Here is a 23128-nt window from a genome sequence, read left to right on the forward strand (position 1 = left end):
TGAACAGAACTGTGTCACCAGCTCTCTGTAACTATCTGAAACACAACGAACGTTACTTATCGACAGATACTTTATTGATCCCATGAGGGGAAATTGCAGTGCGACAGCAGCACAGTCATCACAGCAACAGTGTAACGAAATGATACAACAATACAAAAACACAATCCAATCAGTCCAGTCAGTGAGAAGTGCGCTAAGAAGAGTCGCTCACAGTCCAGAATATACAAAGAGCAAGCCGGAACAGTACACAAAAAAGTTGTATTGCAGAATATAAATATATTGTCCCTGGCATGTATTGCACAAAAAACAGTTGTAAACGGGGGAAAAAAAACAGAGGGAAGCAGAGAGTTTACTGTTTAGTCCAAAACCAGGTCAGTGTCAGTGCTGCTCCTGCCCAGACACACAGTGGATGAGTGGTACAGTCTGATGGCAGAAGGCATGAATGACCTCCTGTAGCACCCCCTGTCCCACCGCGGGTGGATCAGCCTGTCGCTGATTGTGCTCTTCATTCTCCCAAGCATGTCTTAGAGGAAAAGATGGGAGATGTCCATGATGGCCTGTAAGGTTTTTCCTGGGGCACACGATTGACCTTTTTGGAGTTCTCCAGTAAAGAGGCAAAGAAGTATGTGTGCAGCTTCATTCAAATACACCGTTTGCTCCAGCCTACTTATTAATTTTATTTAGAATTGGTCACAAATTTATATAGTGTCATAGGGAAAAAAAAAACAGTGAACGGTTATAGACAATTTGCCAAGGTTAATTTATGGCTGGTTTTAAAAAAATGATTATATACAGTATATGTATTGTAATCTCCTCATGTGGGCTTTTTCTCTCCTTTCCAATATGGACTGGCAGAGATGGAAGATGAAAAGACCTCTGAACTTCGGTGTTGAAAGGGCTGGCGCTTACAGTCAGTCCCCAATACAGTCAGTCCAGGGGTCTGTGTCCCCGGTCCAGTTAGTCCAGGCGGTCTGTGACCTCTGGTCCAGTTAGTCAAGGAGGTCCGTGACCCCGGTCCAATTAGTCCAGGGATCTGTGACTCTGGTCCAGTCAGTCCAGGGATCTGTGACCTCTGGTCCAATTAATCCAGGGGTCTGTGTCCCCAGTCCAGTCAGTCCAGGGGTCTGTGACTCTGTTCCAGTTAGTCTAGGAGTCTGTGTCTCTGGTCCAGTCAGTCCAGGGGTCTGTGACTCTGGTCGAGTCAGTGCAGGGCTCTCTGATCCTGACCCAGGGAGAGCTCAGGTCTAGTAAATCTTACAGGTCACCCTGAATCGCTGGTTTTATTGATGTTTGCTCCCAATGATCCCTCAGTTACTTTATTGAACAGACCGCCTGTTTAATTGATCATAGTCCAGGTGATCCAGGCCTTTATTAATTGATCAAAGCACTGTTATTTACTCCTGGTCCTGGAGTGTGATGGGTAAATTTATGAGTGAGAGCCTTATAACAGTGCCAATCGAGTCTAATTGCATTTAGAGTGTATTCAAACCATTAAGAGTCCAGGAAAGAACATCAATATGCCCTTTGATTATTTGCAGGCTCCCTTTAAAACCCACTGGGAAAGGTTCAAGATGTTTCTAAATCTGGAAGTCTCAGTCCTGGCTCAAATCCAGGTATTAAGAGCCTAGGATGGAATAAAGATTAAAAGATACAAAAGCCCTCCAGGCTCAAAAATCAAATCAAATCAAATCAAAGTTTATTTATCAGATGCACAACAAAATGGCATGCAGCAGCAGTAGTTGCTGGCAATGAATTGTCTTTTTCTGTGAGCTCACAAGAATCACAGAAATCACAAAAACACAAAAATCACAAAATTGGGGTTACATTTTTTTTAAATGGAATAAAACTCAATATGAGTAGAGCTGCTATGTGTCCATGGTGTATGCAATATATACAAGTAGTGCAGTTATGCTGAATACAGTGAAAACTGTGTGTCCATGTAGCCTTTACAGGTGATTTGCTAAAGGAGCTGCAGGTTGGCTATTTAGCAGTCTAAAGTCTCAACAGTGAATAACAGTCTTATAGTCTCAAAAGTGAATATCAGAGCTCTAGGGCCAGGATTGCCCCTTCATTCCATGTTATCTTCATATTTCCACAGCCTTTCCTTTACTTATGTCCTTTGTGAGGAGACTGTTCAAGACTTTTTCTGTTGGGCACACAGTCTCTTTCTGCAGGATCAAGATGGCTAAAGTCTCATAAGCACTTGGCTCACCAATGACTGGAGTGGTTGCACCCTGGATTCAGTTCTGCTGTCTGCTGTCTGGAGTTGGTATGTGCCTCCAGTTCATGTGTGTTTCTTATAGGTTTGCCCCGGTTTCCTCCCATAGTCCAAAGCCATGCTGGTGGGTTGAATGGCTTCTGGGAAAATTGGCCCTGGTGTGAGTGTGGGCATATCTGTGCCCTGCAATAGGCTGGTGTCCGTGTGTTAACATAGTCATTCATCTGTCCTGCCTTGTGCCTGTGGCTTATGGCTCGCTCACATTGTTTCGAGGATGCAAACGACGCATCAGCATAAACACCTCAGTCTTTTCCCCGAGTATCCTCCCTGAGTTTTGCATAGAAAGTTTGTTTTTCCTGCCAGCACGCCAGAACCCCACACTTAGACATGATCTGTCAGGTGTTTTTGGTTTAAATCATTTGAATTTCATTTGCTGCCCGCTTCTCGGCCTCCGCTAATCCCGCTGTATCACCTGCGATCGTCTGCAGTCTGGATCTGAGCAAAGTACAGAAATGACCAGGGGGCCGATTGCTCATCAAAGAACCTGTGGCCACCAGCCTACCAACTCGGAGGTTGTACCTCCTTAGATAGATAGATACTTTATTGATCCCGTGAGGGAAAGTGCAGCGCAACAGCAGCTTTACACAGACAACACAGCCACAGTGTAACGAATGATACAATAATATTAAAAATAATAATACAATACATACGATACAATCAGTACAGTGAGGGGTGCACTAAAAGAGTTACTCACAGTCCGGACACACAAAGAACAAACTAAAACAGAACAGTACGCAGAAAAATCGTAGCACACATATGAAAATAAATATAGATCTAAATATAGATATAGATATAAATATAAATGTATTGCACGGGTCCCTGGCATATATTGCACAAAAAACGGTTGTAAACGGGAAAAGAAAAGAAGAGGACAGATGTAGCAGTAGATGTGTAGATGCGTTCAGTCCAGAAACAGGTCACTGTCAATGTTGCCTCTGCCCAGACGCAAGGTGGATGCGTTGTACAGTCTTATGGCAGAAGGCAAGAATTACCTCCTGTAGCGCTCCCTGTCGCACCGTCGATGAATCAGTCTATTGCTGAACATGCTCTTCATTTCTACAAGCCTGTCATAGAGGGGATGGGAGATGTTGTCCAAGATGGCCTCTAGTTTGGACACCATTCTCCTCTCAGCCACTACCTCCAAGGGATCCAGGTCAGACCCAATGACAGAGCTTGCTCTCCTGATGAGCTTGTTCTGCCTTTTAGAATCCACAGCTCTAATCCCAGGGCCCAAGCATACCACTGCGTAGAAAATGGCGCTCGCCACCACCGACTGATAGAACAAATGTAGCATCTTACTACATACATTGAAGGACCTGAGCCTCCTCAAGAAGTAAAGCCGGCTCTGTCCCTTCTTATAGATGGCCTCGATGTTCTTAGACCATTCCAGTCTATCGTCGATGTGCACTCCCAGGTACTTGTACGAGTCCACCATCTCCACGCCACTCCCATGGATGTAGATAGGAGTAGGTTTGACCTTTTTCCTCCTGAAATCTACCACCAGTTCCTTTGTCTTTGTTACATTTAGTTCCAAGTGGTTCAACCCGAAGTTCAAAGTCCGAAGTATAGAGAGTGAAGAGGAATGGAGAAAGAACTGTCCCTTGAGGTACCCCTGTGTTACTCACTACCTGTTCAGACACACAGTTCTGAAGTCTCACAGACTGTGGTCTGCCTGTCAGGTAGTCAGTGATCCACGAGGTCATGGAGGCATCGACTTGCATATCCTCCAGCTTCCTCCTTAGAAGTAAGGGCTGGATGGTATTGAAGGCACTGGAGAAGTCTAAAAACATGATCCTTACAGTGTTGCCAGCCCTGTCCAGGTGTGAGTAGGCCCTTTGCAGCATGTAGATGATCACATCCTCCACACCAACACTAGGCTGGTAGGCGAACTGTAGGGTGTCCAGTGATGAGCTGACCAAGGGGTCTCAGGTGGGATAAGACCAACCTCTCCAGTGTCTTCATGACGTGAGAAGTCAGTTCAACTGGTCTGTAGTCGTTGAGGACAGAGGGGCGCCCTTTCTTTGGTACCGGGACCAGGCATGTCTTCCAGAGCACCGGGACACTCTCCAAGCGCAGGGTCAGGTTGAATAGTCGCTGGAGCACTCCGCTCAGCTGATCAACACAGGCCCTCAGAACTCTGGGACAGATGTTATCTGGCCCTGTGGCCTTACCCTGGTGCAGCCTCTTCAGCTCCTTCTTCACCTGGTCAGCTGTGATGGTCAGCCTGGCCTGGGGGATGGTGCTCATAGGGCTTTCAGTGCTGCAGGTGTTAATGGCGGAGGTGTTGGAGTGGCAGCTGTGGGGGATGGGTGGGTGAGTAGCTGTCGGGGGTTGTAGCTGTAGGCGGCCATGTTTGTGGGGGGATGGAGGAGGTGTTAGGCAGTCGCAGCTGTGAAGGGTTAGGGAGCGTGTGGCTGTGGGGGGATGGGTGTTGAGCCACAGAGCACCCAGAATCAAACCTGTTAAAGAACTGGTTCAACTCGTTGGCCATCTCCAGGTTCCCCTCTCTTGCACCCCCAGCCTGTTTGAAGCCAGTGATCTCTCTCATGCTGATCCATACATCCCTTACCCTATTCCTTTGCAGCTTGTCCTCTACCTTCCTCCTGTAGGCGTCCTTGCTCTCTCTTAACTTCTGCTTTAGCTCCCTCTGTACACGCTTGACCTCTTCCTTATCCCCCCTCCTAAAGGCTCTCTTCTTGTCATTCAGAAGAGCCTTCAGGTCGCTGGTGATCCAGGGTTTGTTATTGGAAAAGCAGTGTACGTCTTTGGTGGGGATGGTGTTGTCTACGCAGAAGTTAATGTAGTCAGTGACACAGTCCACCATGATGTCTATGTTGTCCCCATGTGGTTCGCACAGCACATCCCAGTCGGTGGCCTCCAAAGCACCACGTAGATCCTCCATAGCCTCTTGAGACCATCTCCTCACAGTTCTCATGGTCGCAGGTTGGCGCTGGACAATAGGCGTGTATAGTGGTGTAAGCAAGACAAGGTTGTGATCTGATCTGCCAAGGGGGGGAAGGGCTGTGGAACTATATGCATCCTTAGCATTGGCATTTAATAAGTCCAGTTTTTTGTTTTCTCTGGTCGGGCACTTAACAAATTGGTGGAAAGTAGGCAAAGTGGTGGAAATAGATACGTGGTTAAAGTCCCCTGAAATAGCTATAAAAGCGCTAGGGTGCTTTGTTTGTAGCCTGGCTGTGACTGTGTTTATGACGTCACACGCTACCTCTGCGTTTGCCGTAGGTGGAATGTAAACAACAACAAAGATGGCGCATGTAAACTCCCGCGGTGTCCGGGTTACAGACGCGCTCCTTAAAATGAGTATGTCCACCATCTGTTGTTGACAAGCACCACGAGCCCCCCTCCTTTCCTCTTACCGCTCTCGGTGTTTCTGTCCGCCCGCACCGTCTGAAAGCCGCCAATGGTAATGTTTGAGTCCGAAATAAGTTCCTGCAGCCACGTATCGGTGAAACACATGATACTGCATTCATGATACTCCCTCTGGCTTCTCACCAATGCTCCCAGTTCGTCCATCTTGTTCGCTAAGGACCTCACATTTCCCAGGATGATCGAAGGAAGGTAGGGTTTAAATCTCCTTCTCTTCGCCTTTGCATCCCGATAGAAACAGAGGTCCGAGTATCAGAAAAAACGAGAAAAGCATCTCAGCTTTCTAGTATCCATCATGTTGTGATCGCAAATTTAGTTGCCGGCAAAGGTATGAGGAAAAAACACTAACACACTAGCATTAACTAACTGAAAGGAACAAAAAGACAACAAAAAGACACAGAGCTGCTGTAGCAGGCTGCCACTAACACGGCGCCATGTTAGACTGATTATCACCTGGTCTTGTTGATGCCGTTGCTTTGTGCCAATGAATCGTTCCGCCTGACTTTGATATCAGCGGTGCTCTTGATTATATGATATTCCATCCTCCCACCTGTTCCACCTCATGCAGTTCAGGGTGGTGGGACAGCCAGAGCTTATTCCAGTAAACAGCAGGCACAAGGAGTGGTACTCCATCACACTGGCACTAACTCTCCCAGACGTCAGTGAACATACCAGCATGCCTTTCGACTGGGGAGCAGACTGGAGCACCCTAGAGGAAACCCAACGTGAGCACAGTGTCGAATATACAAACCAGACCAGAAGCAGAGCTGAACCCAGCGTCCCAACGCTGAGAAACTGCAGTCCAAAAGCCCCTGTGCCACTTCACAGTGCATTGGCAGACCCATTTGAAATCCTCCCCCAGGGAAGACAAAACCACTCAAAACGACAGCCACAAATGTCGGGTTGAGAAGTGCCGGGCCATTCCCCGACCGGATTTGCTTCTCCGACGCGTTGGCACGTCGTGCGCAGGCTTGGCCAGGCATCGCGAGCTGGTCACCCCTGCTCCTAAGCCTCAACCCTGTCTCCTGTGTTTCAGGCCTCTGGGAGTTGGTCTCACCTCACCGCTACCACTTCGTGAGCAAGCGCAGGACGTGGGCGGGGGCTCGGGCATACTGCAGGGGCCAGTACACGGACATGGCTACCGTGAGTGGGCCAGCCGACCTGGAGCAGCTCCTTGCCACCGCCGAGCCGGTCACGGGCTGCGCCTGGACCGGCCTGTACTATGTCTGGGACCTGTGGCAGTGGTCCCTCGGGGGGGGCTACCTCTACGGCGTGGGGAGGTCTGCTTTTACCAGCTGGCGTGCGGGAGAACCAAACAACTACGGCGGCAAGGAGAACTGCGTGGCGATGGTCGGCGGCGGGTTGTGGGCAGATCGCCCTTGCAGTTTCACGAGCTATTCCGTTTGCTATCAAGGTAAATGGCCCCTGAGTCTTTTACGGCCTTTTACGGTCTTTCTCACGCGACTACTGCATGTGAAGGTGGTGGAGGGAGGGGGGGGCTTGGGAGTAATTCCTCCTTATGAAATTCCCCATTGTTCTCGGAATTGAATCCTTTGAGTGGCTCTTGGGCTGATGGGATGGCGGCACCGGGGCCCTGGGTTCAAATCCTGGGGTGGCGAGGTGGAGTTTGCATGTTCTCCCCTTGTGCGTGGGGGTTTCCTCCAGGTGCTCCAGTGTCCTCCCACAGTCCAAAGACGCTCTGGTGAGTGAATTGGCTGCTGGGAATGTTTGGCCCTGGTGTGACTGTATGCGGTGCTTGTGCCTCCGTGCAGTGGACTGGCTTCCCATCCAGGTGGTATCCTGCCTGTTGCTTGCCGAGGCTGCTCCGCGACCCTCAACCCGACTACTGACTGGGGTTCACTTCTTCAGGGGGGGAAGGCGCAGCCGATCAATACTTCCTGGTGGCTGAGGCCAAGAACTGGACAGAAGCCCTGACGTTTTGCAGAGAACATTACACCGACCTGACCCGGGTGAGGAGCCAGAGCGAGAATGAGTTAGTAAGAGTTACGGCCGGAGGCAGGGAGGTCTGGATCGGACTGTTCACCGAGCCCTGGAAGTGGTCCGATGGGGACGTCTCCACTTTCCGCCCCTGGCACGTGGGCAAGCCCAACAATTATGGCGGCATTGAGAGCTGTGGCGCCGTGAATCTTCAGGGGAGTGCGAGAGGCTCCTGGAATGACTATAATTGCAACACCACCTACGCTTTCTTCTGCTACAGTGGTAAGTTATCGCGGTGCCACTTCGACAGCCTTATTGGGGTAACCTTGCGGGGAACATCGCCTTCACTTTGCTATTCCACGACCGCTTGTCCAGTTCGCACTTGTGGTGGCCCAGAGTCGGTCCCAGGGTGCACTGGGTGCAGTGGTTAGCATTGCTGCCTCGTAGTGCCTGAGCTCTGGGTTCAGTATCTGGGCTGTTGTCTGCATGGAGTTTGAATGTTCTCCTTGTCTTTGCGTGGGTTTTCTCCTGCAGTACGAAGACATGCTGGTAGGTTTTGAATCGGCTCCTGGGAAAATGAGCTGTGGTGTGTGCCCTGTGACGGACTGGCATTACTGCCAGGGTTAACCCTGCCTTGCACCTGTTGCTTGCTGGGATAGACTCTGGAGCCACCTTCAGAGCACCAGTCTTTTGTAATATTGTAAGTGATGTTTTGACGTCCTTGACCATATAACTGTCCCTCAGACCAGGCAGGGTGAATCACTTAATGCTACTTCAGAATGGGGTTTGCCTCTTTTTTTGTCTTCTATGCTGTTTTCATCCTTTCCTCCACAGGGAAGAGAGTGGTGCTGAGAGTAAGGATATTAATGGACTCGGAAGTGAATCCTAATGACCCAGATGTTAAAGAGTGGCTTCTGGTCCAGGTATAGGAAATCGACTACTAGATTGTGTCAGTGTGCATAGGTGGCTTGCGATATTCCAGGCTCCTCGTAAAGAAGAAACTAAGCAAATCATACTGTTGGAGCTGCAGTAGACAAAAAAGATCATCCAGTCAATGCTATGCATAATGAGCCACACATTGCTTTGTTATACAGAAATCAGAAATACACTCAATCATAATGGTTGTCACACATTGCACGCAGTGGGTTCCTACCAATATGAATCATTATTGGGGATTTTTTTTGGTTAAAAAGCAGCATTTTAGGAATTCAGGAAACAATCAGATGAATATAAAGGGATAGTGTACTTATTATTGTAGTGTTACCTCACCTGGCTGGGGAAATCATTTGTGAAGAATGAGCCAGGGAGGCAGTTGCAAGGGTCAAGATAGGATGGAGGGAGGGGAGCAAGAGAAGATTAGCGCAGAGCTGTGGACAGACTGGGAGTATTTATAAACTGGGGAGTGGAAGTGATTAATAAACACAATACAAAACAAACAGAAGAAATTACTATTATCTTCCTTTTGGCATTTTGAATTAAGGGAGCATATGAATAGGCCCAAAAGTGCAGGGTAGAGTTATAGAGTTAATAAGGGCTTTAAACTAGAATATAAGAGAGAGAATACTGGAGATCATAGTTGCAGTTATATCGAAGCGCTGACCTTTCCCTTGCTGGCTTTGTTTATTTTATCATGCCTGCTCACGTTGGATTGCTCAAAGACCCTTCCGAGTAACCACAGCAACCGACGTGGCCACCTGTCAGTCACCTGGTTGCCGTGACAGTGCAATTGGGTGGAAGATCAGTTCCACCTGCTCACAGTCAGCCCTCCACTCGCTCAGTGTTAGGGAGTTCAGGCTTGAGCCTTGGTGTTCCTTAGTCAAGTTTTCCTTGATTCTTTGACCCCATTTCCCTCGACCTTGCTCTTGGATTGCCCTTGTGTTTGCTCCTTGGCGTCGAAGATTTCTCGCCTCGACTTCGTCTCTTAGCTGCTTCGCTTGGGTATCTATCGGCTCCGGGCTTTGCTTGCTTTCGACGTCACCTATCTGGCTGCCTCCCTGCTTCATTCTGCAACTTTGAATCCCACTACGTCCCACGTTTTCCAGAGCGCTAACTCCAGCTGCCACCTCCCACTACAGACCACTATCACCCACCACAGGCGCTGTCTGCTGCTGCTTCCCTGTTTCGCCCGGCGATCGCGTCCTCCCTGCCGCGACAAGACCGCGGCTCTCGTTCAGGAAGACGTACCGGGCCCTGATTTCTGACCCGGGCTGCTGTGGTACTGTCCCCTCCACAGGTGACGAGAGAGCTGTCCAGGCACACCGAGCTGGGCAACACCAGCCTGCGCTGGGGCCAGGAGGACAATGGCGTGGTGTTCTCGAAAGACAAGGAGGAAGATGGTGAGATGCTTAAGCAGCACAGCCTTGGCGACGCGCATTCTGAACGCCAGGAACTTCATCGGTGATGTCTTTGCTCCACAGGGCAGTGCCACCCTATGGGAGACTGAGTGTCGGAGGATCAGTCTGCACAGGATTCCTCTGTGAAACACTGGCGACTGGCCACTGGCGACAGACCGACGTCTAAGAATAATGCAAGCTTCAAATACCGTAGCATTTATATTAAGGTTCAATATATATGGATATAGTATAATATTTTCTCTATGAGTGGTTCTCTGTTTAAACATCAAGGTCTGGTCTCAGTACAGTGAAAATGCATTGAGAGTTGTTTAATGAATATATATATATATTATCACATTTAAATGTAGTAGTAGTATTCAGGTCCAAGGAAATACTTTTTGAGAATTGTTTGCTTTGGCAATCACTGGTGTATTTTTCCTCTCACGTATGTTTGGAAGGGAACATTCGATCAGCCTTACTGGGCAACTTGACTTTCTGACCAGCTGCTCAAAAGTTGGATTTCAAAAGTTTTAAGGAGAATAAAAATGGTTGGTTAGTTGATGGTTGATGACATTGAAACCACAGATCAGAACAGGTGGACTTACAGTAAGTGGAATATGATTAAACGTCAGATTTTCAATTTTGACAGTTTAGAGACTAACAATAGACTAAACAGATTATGAACATCTATTCTACACAGGGGGACGTAGTGGGATCTTTGTAAATTATTCCATGTATTATAAGTACATGTGTACAGAACAAACACTGAGCTCTAATAAGCTGAATTGTCTATTGGTATCATTAACGTTTCATATGTTCTTAAGTAATTTGATTTGTTATAAATAATAATAATTGCTTACACTTATATAGCGCTTTTGTGGACTCTCCACTCAAAGCTCTTTACAGGTTAATGGGGATCCCCTCCACCCCCTTGTGAGCAGGGTGACAGCTGATCCACTGTGAGAGCGGAGGGAGTGTCTCCCTCTACTGCACGGACACCGGAATTCCGGGATTAAGCCGCACTTCCTTAGTGACCGTTGCTATGCACGACTTTCGTTTTTTTTTATTGCAACAGCAAAAATTTATACCGTACAAACAAGAGTACATATAACATATAACACCAATAACACCGTCAGGGGCTACATACTGTAATACAATTGCACTTGACCAAAAAAAAGACTAAACAAGGTAAAAAAAAGATAAGGTCCACACAACTCTCACATTCTTACATTTAGAAATACTGTATTGTAGATAACGCCCTCATGCCTATTTTAAACTTTTCAAACATGTGTCTCAGACCATTTCATTTAATCAATATAAGAAAGTGTAGTATTAATGATTTAAAAGGAACATACTTCAAGGAACTTCTTGAAGGAGACATACTGTATATATCTGTGCATACTCAGGGTTATAGTGCTACTTAATCACGCTGGCATGTATGGAATAAATAGTGGATTATAGTGACCATGCAGCTTGGTGTCGGTCACCAGAGTAATTAAACATAGCAGTAATTGCCTTCGTTCCTAACAAGGCTGTCAAGAAAGGATCGAGGCTGTCAGGGTTGTATAAATCTTGAATATACCTGCTCAATATCTGGAACTGCAGTCGACTTTCATGAGCGTAAGACATCATCCAAACTAGGTACTGTGTAATCATCGTGGTCGTAGCTCCTCTGTCATCCAATGGAAGCACAAGGCACCCGCGTTCAAGTCTTTTGTGAGATCATGTGCATGCATCCAGGATGGATAGTGGTGTACCCTGCTAGTCCAATAAGGGACACACACACACGGAAGAATATGCAGACTCCACCCCGACAGCACTCTGGGTCTGGAATTGAACCCGGGGCCTCTGCAGTACGAGGCAGCCAAGCAAAACCACTGAGCCACAGAGCTGTCCCCCAGGTACTCCATATATATCAAATAAGGAGTCTCAGAGGCTCCTTAACACAATTCTAGCTCCTTAACCTGAAGCACTGGACAATAATGAGACAGGCCAATTTCTATAAAATAAAATAAAATAAAAAGCAAACTCGAACTAAATCTCTTCCTACAAAGTGGATGTCCAAAAGCAAACAGAGTTTTAAAAAATGCATCACCATCTAGGACTACAACACCATGCTTTGACACCCCCAGGGTGGTAGAAACATTCACCACATAATTACACTGTAATCAGACTTCCTGCGGTTTCAATGTGAAATATACATCTTTCAGCTCAAACGTGTTCTTGCTCTGTGGTGTTGTCATTGGAAGCTTATTAATATTCGTGTCCAGCATTCATGTTCCATGCGCCTGAAGTGTGTTGCCATCTTAAACAGCTTAATAATAAAAATTAATAATAATCCCTTACATTTATATAGTGCTTTTCTGGACACTCCACTCAAAGCACTTTACAGGTTAATGGGGATCCCCTCCAGCCCCACCTGGATGATGCTCCAGTCCGCTCAGCACACAGCAGCTCTCAGTGGGAAGGAGAGCAGAGGGATGAAGCCAGTTCAGAGATGGGGATAATTAGGAGGCTGTGACTGGTAAAGACCAGGGGGGGATTAGACCAGGACACTGGGGAAACACCCCTACTCTTTTCGAGAAACACCCTGGGATTGTTGATGACCACAGAGAGTCAGGACCTCGGTTTTACGTCTCATCCGAAGGACGGCGCCTGTTTACAGTCTAGTGTCCCCATCACTATACTGGGGCATTAGGACCCACACAGACTGCAGGGTGAGCGCCCCCTGCTGGCCACACTAACACCTCTCCCAGCAGTACCTCAGCTTTCCCAGGAGGTCTCCCATCCAAGTACTGACCAGTTGCGAGTTGCAGGGTGATATGGCTACTGGCTATCCAGCCTGCGTACTTTAAAAATCTTAAAATCTTTTTTAAAAATCTGCGGCCGGCAGAGGAATCCTACTCCTTTGGGCCCCTGAGCAAGGCCCTTAACCCCAACTGCTCCAGGGGTGCTGTACAATGGCTGACCCTGCACTCTGACCCCCAGCTTCTCTCCCTGTCTGTGTGTCTCATGGAGAGCAAGCTGGGGTCTGTGAAAAGACTTTGTGAAGACAGTGGTAAAAATGGCACACAGCACAGCTTCTTCTGGTGCAAGATGACTACAGCCCCTGCTGCCATCACACACAGAAGTGCCAGAATCACCCTGACATGCAGTCTGGAATCCAGGTGGTTAGAGTTCAGACATGCGGCATAATCTGTTATAGAGACAAGAAAAGTTTCAGACGTTACCTGCTGCATAACAAAAATAATGTGACTCTGTTATCACCCTAGTGTGTGATACAGTATAATACACACTGATCTGCTCCAGACTCACCTGTGTGTGATACAGTATAATACACACTGATCTGCTCCAGACTCACCCCAGTGTGTGATACAGTATAATACACACTGATCTGCTCCAGACTCACCCGTGTGTGATATAGTATAATACACACTGATCTGCTCCTGTATCACCCCTGTATGTGATACAGTATAATACACACTGATCTGCTCCAGACTCACCCCAGTGTGTGATACAGTATAATACACACTGATCTGCTCCACTCTCACCCCCGTGTGTGATATAGTATAACACACACTGATCTGCTCCAGACACTTACCCCAGCTCAGCGTGACGCTGTGGTTGGAGCTGTGATGAGTGACAGTACAGCTGTATTCCTCGATCTTACTCTCTCAGATCTCCACACTCTTCCTCAGCTGTCTCCATTGGGTCTGAGCCCACTGGACCACACGTCCTCTCCCTCGGTCTCTCCAGGCCTGGACAAACTGACCTATATGACTCTAGGACTGAAGCCCCAGTGACCAGACAGGACAGGGAACAGCTCTGTGTGTCTCCCAGATGCTCGGAAGAGACAAACACCTGAGGAGAGACTGAGAGGGAGACCGGAAGCAATGTTAACACACTGAGAATTAGTGTGGACACTGTGCAAGGTGAGGCGACATCGCTGCACAGACAAAATATTGTGTGGCTCCTTTCTGCAAACCTTTACAACCAAAACATGTCAGTATTAGACAATTATACAAATCAAACACATTTTCTCTTTGTCTGTTCCTCAGGCTAAGAAAGGAGATCACAGTAGAACTGGAGCACTGCAGACACGTCCTATTCACACAGGATCACACAAGCTTCACATTCACACAGACACAGACACACTCACACACGAGCCAATTTCCCATAAGCCAATTTACCCACCAGCAAGTGGGAGGAAACCCACACAAACATGAGGTGAACATGCAAACTCCACACAGACAGCACCCCAGAAACTGCACTGTGCCACCCACTCCTCTGCACATGGGGGAACTTCTTGTGTAGAGCTTCTAGGTGCATTTGTCTCATATTGTATCTGATATCTCTCTGTCTCACCTTTGTGTGGTTTTTGTGTTTCTTTCTGTACTGCAGGAATCTCTTCAGTGTTTCCATACAGTCAGTCTCCAGGAAGAATCTGGTATACTGGTTTTTAATCTTGTTCTGGTTCCAGTCCCTTTGAGTGCCCTCTGCCTCCAGGGAACTTGCTCTCCAGGTCATGTTGTCCACCTCAAAGGACAGGAAGTCTTGTCCATTGAAGCTGTAGTGATCAAACAGAGCCACACTCCCATCATCCTCCAGTCTACAGCCTTGCCACCTCTGGAGCGCATCTGGAGAGAGAGACCGAGGACACTGACACAGACAGAGAGACCAGGGACAGTGACACACACAGAGAGACCGGGGACACTGACACACACAAAGAGACCGGGGACAGTGACATCCATTTTCTAACAGCTGTATCCAGTCCAGGGTCACAGGGGGGAGCTGGAGTCTATCCCAGCAAGCAACAGGCACAAGGCAGGGTTCACCCTGGACAGGACAGCAGTCCATCACAGGACACGCACACACACACCCTAGACAGGGCACCAGTCCATCACAGGACACACACACTCACACACCCTGGACAGGACACCAGTCCATCACAGGACACACACACACCCTGGACGGAGCACCAGTCCATCACAGGACACACACATATACACACACACCAAGAAGTCAATTAACCCCCCAGCCTGTCTCTGGACTGGGAGGAAACTGGAGCACCAGGAGGAAACCCCCACAAACACAGTTCAGAACTCCACACAGACAGCACCCCAGGTTCTGAACTGATCCCAGGGCAGGAATAACAACCACTGAGCCTCCCCCAGACATCTATACCTTTTATTTGTACGGAAAGTATTATATATAGAGACATGTAAATATCACTTCTCGAACCTGTTGTTTCCAGCTTCCTGTAAAGTCGTGTGGAAAGTTATTTATTTCTGATACGAAGTAGGAGTGAAACTCCGAAGTAATGAAGTGTAACGCAACGGGGGCTCAGGCGGGCGCCCTTGCCGCATCTGGTCGGCCCCTGCACCCTCCGGGGCTCGAACCCGGGACTTCCGCGTCTCTCTGCAGCGACCTAGCCCCGTGAGCCAAAGAGAGATCTCTCCACAGCCCAGTAGCTGTGGTCCTGCTATCACAGGGAAGGGCGGTGACGTCACCCGCTCTGGTACGCCGGCTCTTACACAGCGCCTGTCGGCCGTAAGCGTTACACTCTCCCCCGCTTAAATCGCCGTCCCCGGCGAAGGGCTATCCCACCCCGCTTCTGACACCAATGTAACGCAACGGGGGCTCAGGCGGGCGCCCTTGCCGCATCAGGTCGGCCCCTGCACCCTCCGGGGCTCGAACCCGGGACTTCCGCGTCTCTCTGCAGCGACCTAGCCCCGTGAGCCAAAGAGAGATCTCTCCACAGCCCAGTAGCTGTGGTCCTGCTATCACAGGGAAGGGCGGTGACGTCACCCGCTCTGGTACGCCGGCTCTTACACAGCGCCTGTCGGCCGTAAGCGTTACACTCTCCCCCGCTTAAATCGCCGTCCCCGGCGAAGGGCTATCCCACCCCACTTCTGACACCAATGTAACGCAACGGGGGCTCAGGCGGGCGCCCTTGCCGCATCTGGTCGGCCCCATCCCGACTGGAGGCTCGAACCCGGGACTCCCGCGTCTCTCTGCAGCGACCTAGCCCCGTGAGCCAAAGAGAGATCTCTCCACAGCCCAGTAGCTGTGGTCCTGCTATCACAGGGAAGGGCGGTGACGTCACCCGCTCTGGTACGCCGGCTCTTACACAGCGCCTGTCGGCCGTAAGCGTTACACTCTCCCCCGCTTAAATCGCCGTCCCCGGCGAAGGGCTATCCCATCCCACTTCTGACACCAATGTAACGCAACGGGGGCTCAGGCGGGCGCCCTTGCCGCATCTGGTCGGCCCCATCCCGACTGGAGGCTCGAACCCGGGACTCCCGCGTCTCTCTGCAGCGACCTAGCCCCGTGAGCCAAAGAGAGATCTCTCCACAGCCCAGTAGCTGTGGTCCTGCTATCACAGGGAAGGGCGGTGACGTCACCCGCTCTGGTACGCCGGCTCTTACACAGCGCCTGTCGGCCGTAAGCGTTACAGAAGACAGAAGTCGGTTCAACGACAAAAGGAGTCAGGTGCCTCTGAAGTCCGCCTACGCGTCAGAAACTGGTGCGCGTTTATGCCCTGGGCCGTTGTCATTGTTTTATTCGGTTATGCAGTTTAAAATATTTTTAAGTTAAAGAGAGCTCTACTTCCGTCTCTGAACAGGTTTACGATGATGATACACGCGTTTCCTTGTTCTCTGACTGGCCATGCGGCGGCCATGTGACGAGGAAACGGGAGAGAGCAGGACGAAAATGAAAGAGAGAGAGAGACGGTGGAAATGTGACAGTTAAAATAAACTGAATAACCGTCTCCGTCCCGTCCCTCTCCCTGCAGGCGGAGTGTTTAGTCACCGCCGACCTCTCGTACCCTACAGCAGTTAGTGAACAGGGCACTAGGTACTACTGAGCTTCCGTCCGGACTAAGCCCGGAGAGGACGGCGGTTCACTCACCAGTGGGGCAGCCCGGACCCGGATTCCCGTCTCGGGTTTGACAGCCCGTCTCCTGCGGAGCCGGAGCGGACTGGCGACGCGTACACCGGTCAGGCAGCAGTTTAATCGGAGGTTGTAATCGTGGGGGGGGGAATTTAACCTTACGAGAGTTTCTTCTGTTACATTTTTTTTTTCTGTTAGGGAAATTCATATTACAGGATAATGTAAATTTACTATGTAAGGCGTTTAAAGGTCGAGGAGAGGTTGGGAAAGCCCCTGAAACCCAGCGCTGGAAACGTTGTCCGTCTCCACTAGGTATAGAATGCGCTCTTTACACGTCATTCACAGGCGTCACGTTACTCGGGCAACGGAGGTACGCTTATCCTCGGTGGGCAAGTTGATGTAATTCAGTAAAGCTGGAAAAGATACTCAGACACGTTAATTTATCACCTGCATATATTAACAAAGTTATTTTAGATGGACTTGCAGAACTATACTGTAGCTGCGTCGGCATGCGTAGGCTGCAAAGGAACAAGTAAAAGGTTATTCCATGCCTTCTTCAGTTGTTAGAAAGACAGGGCAGTATGCAAAGATAATTTTCTTTTTATCTTTGCTTACTGCAGTTTATCTTTGATGACAACATCAAAGACATTAAGGAATTCTTACAGCTAACAGCTCCACATCAACTTCCTTTTATAACTAACCTCATCAGATCTCTCAACTCCCAACTCTTCCAGTTTCTCACTTCAGAGAACGATAAAAAACTCAATCATCCTCTACAGAGAAAAACCATCAACACCCCTACCACCTCCACCAATCCTAACCTTGTTGTTACTGTACCCTCTGACCTTTCCGTTTCACCCCTTTGCATCCTCAGCTAACATATTTTAATATTACAACACAATTACAATAGATTGTACAGTATTTACAGTTTAAAATTAAGGTAAATATGTCAAAATATCAAAATCCAACTGCACAGTGCTAACAAAACAATGCTTGTCAAGTTCTCAAACAAATCTGCATTGTATTTTTAAAATATTTCAGCAGAGGATGTGACGGGAGTATAAATGACGATTCGACGATCATTTTTCTTGGGTGAATATGGTTTTCTGGGGAGTTGCGATGTTGGGCATTATTGGACATTTTTGACACGTGTTGAACAATCGCATTTCCTACAAATATTAAAATGGCTGTGATTTAGCTGAGAAATCCAATCGACCTATGCGAAAACAATGTTTACATCGCAAAAGAAACCCGACCCTGGGTGGACTTGAACCACCAACCTTTTGGATAACAGCCGAACACGCTAACCGATTGTGCCACAGAGACTGACTAGTGGAGTATTTTCTCGAATCAAAAAAAAAATATCTTACCGTTCTTTTTGCCAGCCGGTAATATTTCTTCTGCACTGATAACCAAAAACTGAATTTCATGTTTCGCAAGCTGTGTGAATTTAATCAAAAACAAGTTTTCCAGAAAGGAAATGAACACATGCATTTAACGAAGTCAAGCCCTTTGTGATTGCCCAAAATGGTACGTTCTGTACTACAAGATAGGAAGAAATACACAGCTGGGATTTGAGCATAGGTTCTTTTGTTTAATTGAGAAGCGCTTTAACCAACTAAGCTACAGTGACAGGATGACTGTCACCTTTTACAGCTACTTGGACACACTGCTCTGAGACATCTGCGTTCAGAAAGTGTTGAACCTGCTCTCAGAGCAAATTGCCTCTTTTACATACAGTAGCAGCCCCGACACTAAGAAACGAAGAGAAATGGCTTTTATTGGGCATTTTTCATGTCCAATGCGTTTGACATTTCCCAAGGGCGACAGAGTTCTTTTGCAACACTATTTCTTCTTCTTTTTTCTTTCTGTACGCTTTGATAAAAAACGAGAAATCATGCAAGGGAAAAATGTCTTTTTTTCATAGAGAAAACGTGTACCAGGAAATGTTGTGAGAAGAAGTGATTTAACATGATACGTGACCTAATTTATCGGAGCGAATGCTCACCCAGCAAGGTCTGGAGAAGTTGGAGAGTCTGGTGGATGTGATAATTATACGGTGTTGTGGAAGAAAACAGTCTTTCTTTGAATTCTCAATCAATTGGAATTTCAGTGTGGAACATAAAGCCTTTGTCTGATTTAAAGAGATTATATTTTAAAACTCATAAAAAATCAGAAAACACACGTTTCTCACTTTGAAATTTTAGACGGGGCGGTATATTACTAGTAGCAACGCTGAGCACACTATTGGGGAATTCAGGTTATGTGAAATACCAGCAGTTTAATAAATAACGCATCTGATGTTGGATCATAAGATTGTAGGTTCGACTTCTACCTGGCTCATGTAAATTTTATTCAAGCTCCTCAGTAATAGATGTCTATTATGTAATGAACCGCACCTGAAAGCAAACATTGGGTCTGTTTCCTTTGTTTTCCAGCATGAAATAGCAAATCGTTACAAAAAGTACCTGCTAATGTCCAATAGCGTTTTTTTTTCAAATTACATTTTCAGGCTTCAGACACTTTTTAATAAAACAAAAGTGTCCAGAAACTCCCTAACTTTCAGGTTTGCTTGAACCTGTATTAAAAGAAATTATTTGAAACTTCCGGGATTCCATTCTCTGATGTAGCTGTCTCTAAAGACGGATGTGATGTTTCGCAGATGTGAACTGTGCCTTCTCTCTTGTGTTCAAGGGTATTCGCTGTGGGAGATCCTAACTGTATGTCCAGTAGGGCTCTATTTTGTTTAGATTATCTATGTGGTGTACAGATAGAACTCAACTACATGGTGTGAATTCCGTGTTCAGGACGAGCAGAACCTGAAAAACTAAAAGCAGACCTCGACATAATTTGAACACACAGCCTTCTGATGTGGAGTCAGACATGCTACCTTTGTGCCACAAGGTCACAGCTCTCAGCTGTTTTGAATTCCCCAAAGGAGACAAATCAGCTTCACAAAAAATTCTCCTGTGAAGAGCGCCGCTCTTCCGAAGAGAGTCTCTTCATCTCAGACCATATTTTATTCTTCCTGCACAGCTCTTGTGCAGGTGTTGTTCTTGATAACAGATCCAGGAACACTGACTGTTTTTCTATTTTTTTTAATTAAGTACCCCATGGTGCAACGGTAGCATGTCTGACTCTAAATCCCGAAGTTAATTTTCAAAGTATATCGGAGTCAACTGATACTGATCAGGTTCTGCTGCTGCTGAACCCGCAGTTTTCACCTTAAAGTTTAATTCCCCAAGCCTTATATGTCCATCCCTTCTCGTCAAAACTCATATTTTCACAGGGTACCCTTCAGAAATCGCAGTATAGAATGAAAAACTCCAGTAGATCTCGGCCGCTGTTGGTGATTTTCCTTTAAAAATAAATGAATCTCTGGAAATTTTACGGAGTGTATTACTTTCACTGAGACCGAGGAGTGTTAAGATGTACATGAGTCTTTGTGGCTCGGTTGTTAACCAAAAGGGTGGTTTTATGTTTCACACTAAATTGAGATCTTGAAACCAAAATAGTTAGAAATATGGAACACAACCGTTGTTCCCCAAGAAGGAAAGCTGTTTTGTACTGACGTCACTCCTTTTTATGTAACCCAGATTGTGAAGACAACTCTGCCCTATCAAAGGAAAATGTTACACAAAAGTTGGAAAGCACACTCTGAACCCATCTGTATATTTGATTCCCGTGATCCGTTCAAAGCTGCTTAGTACTTTGCAAGCAAATCAAATCATTTCAGGGAAGAAACTCAGTTTAATGAACTACTTTTGTATTTTCACTCATTGATTTTGATCTTTGTATTCTCTTCGCATTCTCAGCAATAATATTTCAAAATTACAGTTCGGATTTATTGGAAAACTTCACAAGCATTATGAGATTAGGACTGTACAATTGTTTTTTAATATCTTGGTATATTTACCTTCATTTTAATATAGATATAACCATAAATGTTGTTAAGCATATTGTACTTTTGTCGTACTTTTTAAAACATTTTAGCTGAGGACACACGGCGACTATTATACCTTGTGATACATGCAAGACATCTGTAAACGAAGATGTAATTACAATAAAATTGGCAATTCACAGAAAAACACAATTTGTATAATATTATTCCTCTATATCAATGATCAATTGAAGGATTTGAAGAAACTATCAAAGAAACAGCAGCAATAGCAGATGATTTTGGTTTTGAACCCATCTTTACACCTCAATAATCCATTTGTCCTCGAAAAAAGAAAAGACAGGGATATTCTGAGTCTCATAATTATCCTCTTCTTGATCCAAAAAAAGCGTTTATTGCTTCTGTACTTTTTTGGATTTTCTTACGAAGATCTCACGAAGTATTGCCAGGATCTATATTTAGTGTTCGGTAGCGATAACACTGCTGATATTGATTGAGTAAAAATCTGTGATGTATTGACAGCTTTATCTGAAGCGAGAAATCCTCGAACACCGCTTATGAAGTGTTGGGATTCATACCAAGAAATACCTTTTGTTTTCCCACCCAAAATGCTACTATTGCATTACACATTATGCAAACATTACCAGTTTTAGTAGCTTCTGGGCGCGATTTTCCAAAACTGAAACTAATTACAAATTATTTAAGATGAACCATGTCCAAAAATTGTAAATCAGGACTAATATAATATCAAGTGAAATTACTACAGAAGAAAAGGTTTAACTGAAATATGAATAAGACTATGCAAGCCTACAAAATAGAATAATTCAATTTATATAACTTATTCTTTTCTTATTTGAGAAATGGGCTCACATACCGGAAGACACTAACGTTTCTCTTCGTTAGAATATGTGAATAACAGTTTAACCCCAAATGTCTGTAATTGTGATTCTGTTAAAATTTAAAAAAGCATCTATCAATAGTAAGAAATTATTAAGAAAGGAAGAAATTGTGTTATTTCATAAACTGTAAGACATGAAGACATTTACAGGTTATATCCTTTGCTTTGTCTTTTAACACAAGCGTTCAGGATCCAAGCCCATGTTCGGATGGTTGTGTTTCTCTTGTAATCATCAAATGGCATTGTTTTGTCCGTCAGTTCTTTCTCAAGTTGTACCATGGATATTTTATACCATCAACACTTTTCATGCTCTTTTGCATTTTCCTTCACATACGGAAAAAAACTCAAGGCGTTCTTGTCACTGTGCTACACAGTACAGGACACGCAGTGAGGAATTCGCGCAGCTTTCAGCTCAGTGCGGAATCCAGAGGGAGGACTCGCTCGGTGAATGATCTCTCAGGAAATCCCGGGTGAGGTTTTTCTGCAACAGCCACGACAAGTGTGAAGACGTTCTCTGGATTTCCTGAATGTGACTTTAAATTAGTTCACATTCTTTGGTAGTTAACAGAACTAAATGCTTTGGAGGTACATCTAAAACTGCAGAGAACACTGTAGCACTTCGAGTTTAATTGTGTAAACCTGGCTCTCTATGAACACGAGCAAAGAGTTCTCACTCGACAGAAGACTGCGATGTGAGCACAGTAACATAAAGCACTTGAAGATGCTAGGGATTGAACCTGGGACCTCATACATGTAAGACAAGCACTCTACCACTAAGCTACACCCCCGACATAGAGACCTTTCGAAGATGTGCAGGTGCTCACAGACCACAATCCATCTTTTGCATCTTTTAAGTGCTCTTGATTAAACTATGCATAGAAAAACAGCAGTACTGATGATTTTCATGGACTGATGCACACTTGTTCTGTACAACTCCAGTGATAAAACCTTGTCTGTAAATATTGTAGAACGTAAAAGGGTGAAACAACGCTCCAACCACAGGAATGGTAACAGAAAGGATCATTTTCTTATTTAATACGTCCTTTTGAGATGCCTTGTCAACGCACACAGACGTTAGAGCTGAACAAATATTTTGTACACAAGACGGCAGTGCGATATTAAAATTCCTGTCTTCTTGATGGATTCAGACTGGTAGCCAGAGGACGCCGGGACAACGCCCATTGGACAACTGCTGGAACAGAGGCTGCAACAGAGCTTGTCAGCTGGTTTGGTGTTCGTGCCAGGAGATTCCAAATCCATACACAGTGGATAAGTAAACCCCATGTTCTACATTCCGTCTCGAGAATTCAGTTGTACCTCAAAAAAAGTTGTTATCAATTTAATTCATGAGTAATGTATTTACTTCCGAGTTTAGAGTAACAGTGGGTAATAACACTGATTAGCGATTTGGTAACCGAACGATATATATTGACATATATTCTCTGTTGTGTATCTTTGTGTTTGCATCTCTTCGAGATTATATACCTTGTATATTGATAACC

The 23128-nt window shown here is 46.2% G+C and overlaps 2 protein-coding genes and 3 long non-coding RNA genes across 6 annotated transcripts in view; 3 read left to right on the forward strand and 2 right to left on the reverse strand.

The window, feature by feature from the left end:
• Positions 1-23128, forward strand: part of LOC148668159 (uncharacterized) — a 204585-nt gene that overhangs the window by 47425 nt on the left and 134032 nt on the right. The window lies entirely within an intron of this gene.
• LOC148668163 (C-type mannose receptor 2-like) lies at positions 6342-8455 on the forward strand. Its single transcript, XM_088632937.1, has 5 exons — positions 6342-6390; positions 6528-7079; positions 7535-7923; positions 8138-8152; positions 8438-8455. The coding sequence occupies exons 1-5, from the start codon at positions 6342-6344 to the stop codon at positions 8453-8455; spliced, it is 1023 nt and encodes a 340-aa protein (XP_088489063.1).
• Positions 9844-10189, forward strand: LOC148668164 (uncharacterized). The gene is made up of 2 exons (XR_015937086.1): positions 9844-9939; positions 10021-10189. It is a non-coding gene; the product is annotated as an uncharacterized LOC148668164 (long non-coding RNA).
• LOC148668165 (uncharacterized) lies at positions 10978-13703 on the reverse strand. The gene is made up of 2 exons (XR_015936984.1): positions 13538-13703; positions 10978-13132 (listed from the first exon to the last, which is right to left on the reverse strand). It is a non-coding gene; the product is annotated as an uncharacterized LOC148668165 (long non-coding RNA).
• LOC148668166 (uncharacterized) lies at positions 13724-15261 on the reverse strand. The gene is made up of 3 exons (XR_015937013.1): positions 15178-15261; positions 14302-14573; positions 13724-13808 (listed from the first exon to the last, which is right to left on the reverse strand). It is a non-coding gene; the product is annotated as an uncharacterized LOC148668166 (long non-coding RNA).

This window comes from Lepisosteus platostomus, chromosome 5, assembly GCF_059453375.1.
Source record: "Lepisosteus platostomus isolate fLepPlt1 chromosome 5, fLepPlt1.hap1, whole genome shotgun sequence".
Taxonomy (NCBI): domain Eukaryota; kingdom Metazoa; phylum Chordata; class Actinopteri; order Semionotiformes; family Lepisosteidae; genus Lepisosteus; species Lepisosteus platostomus.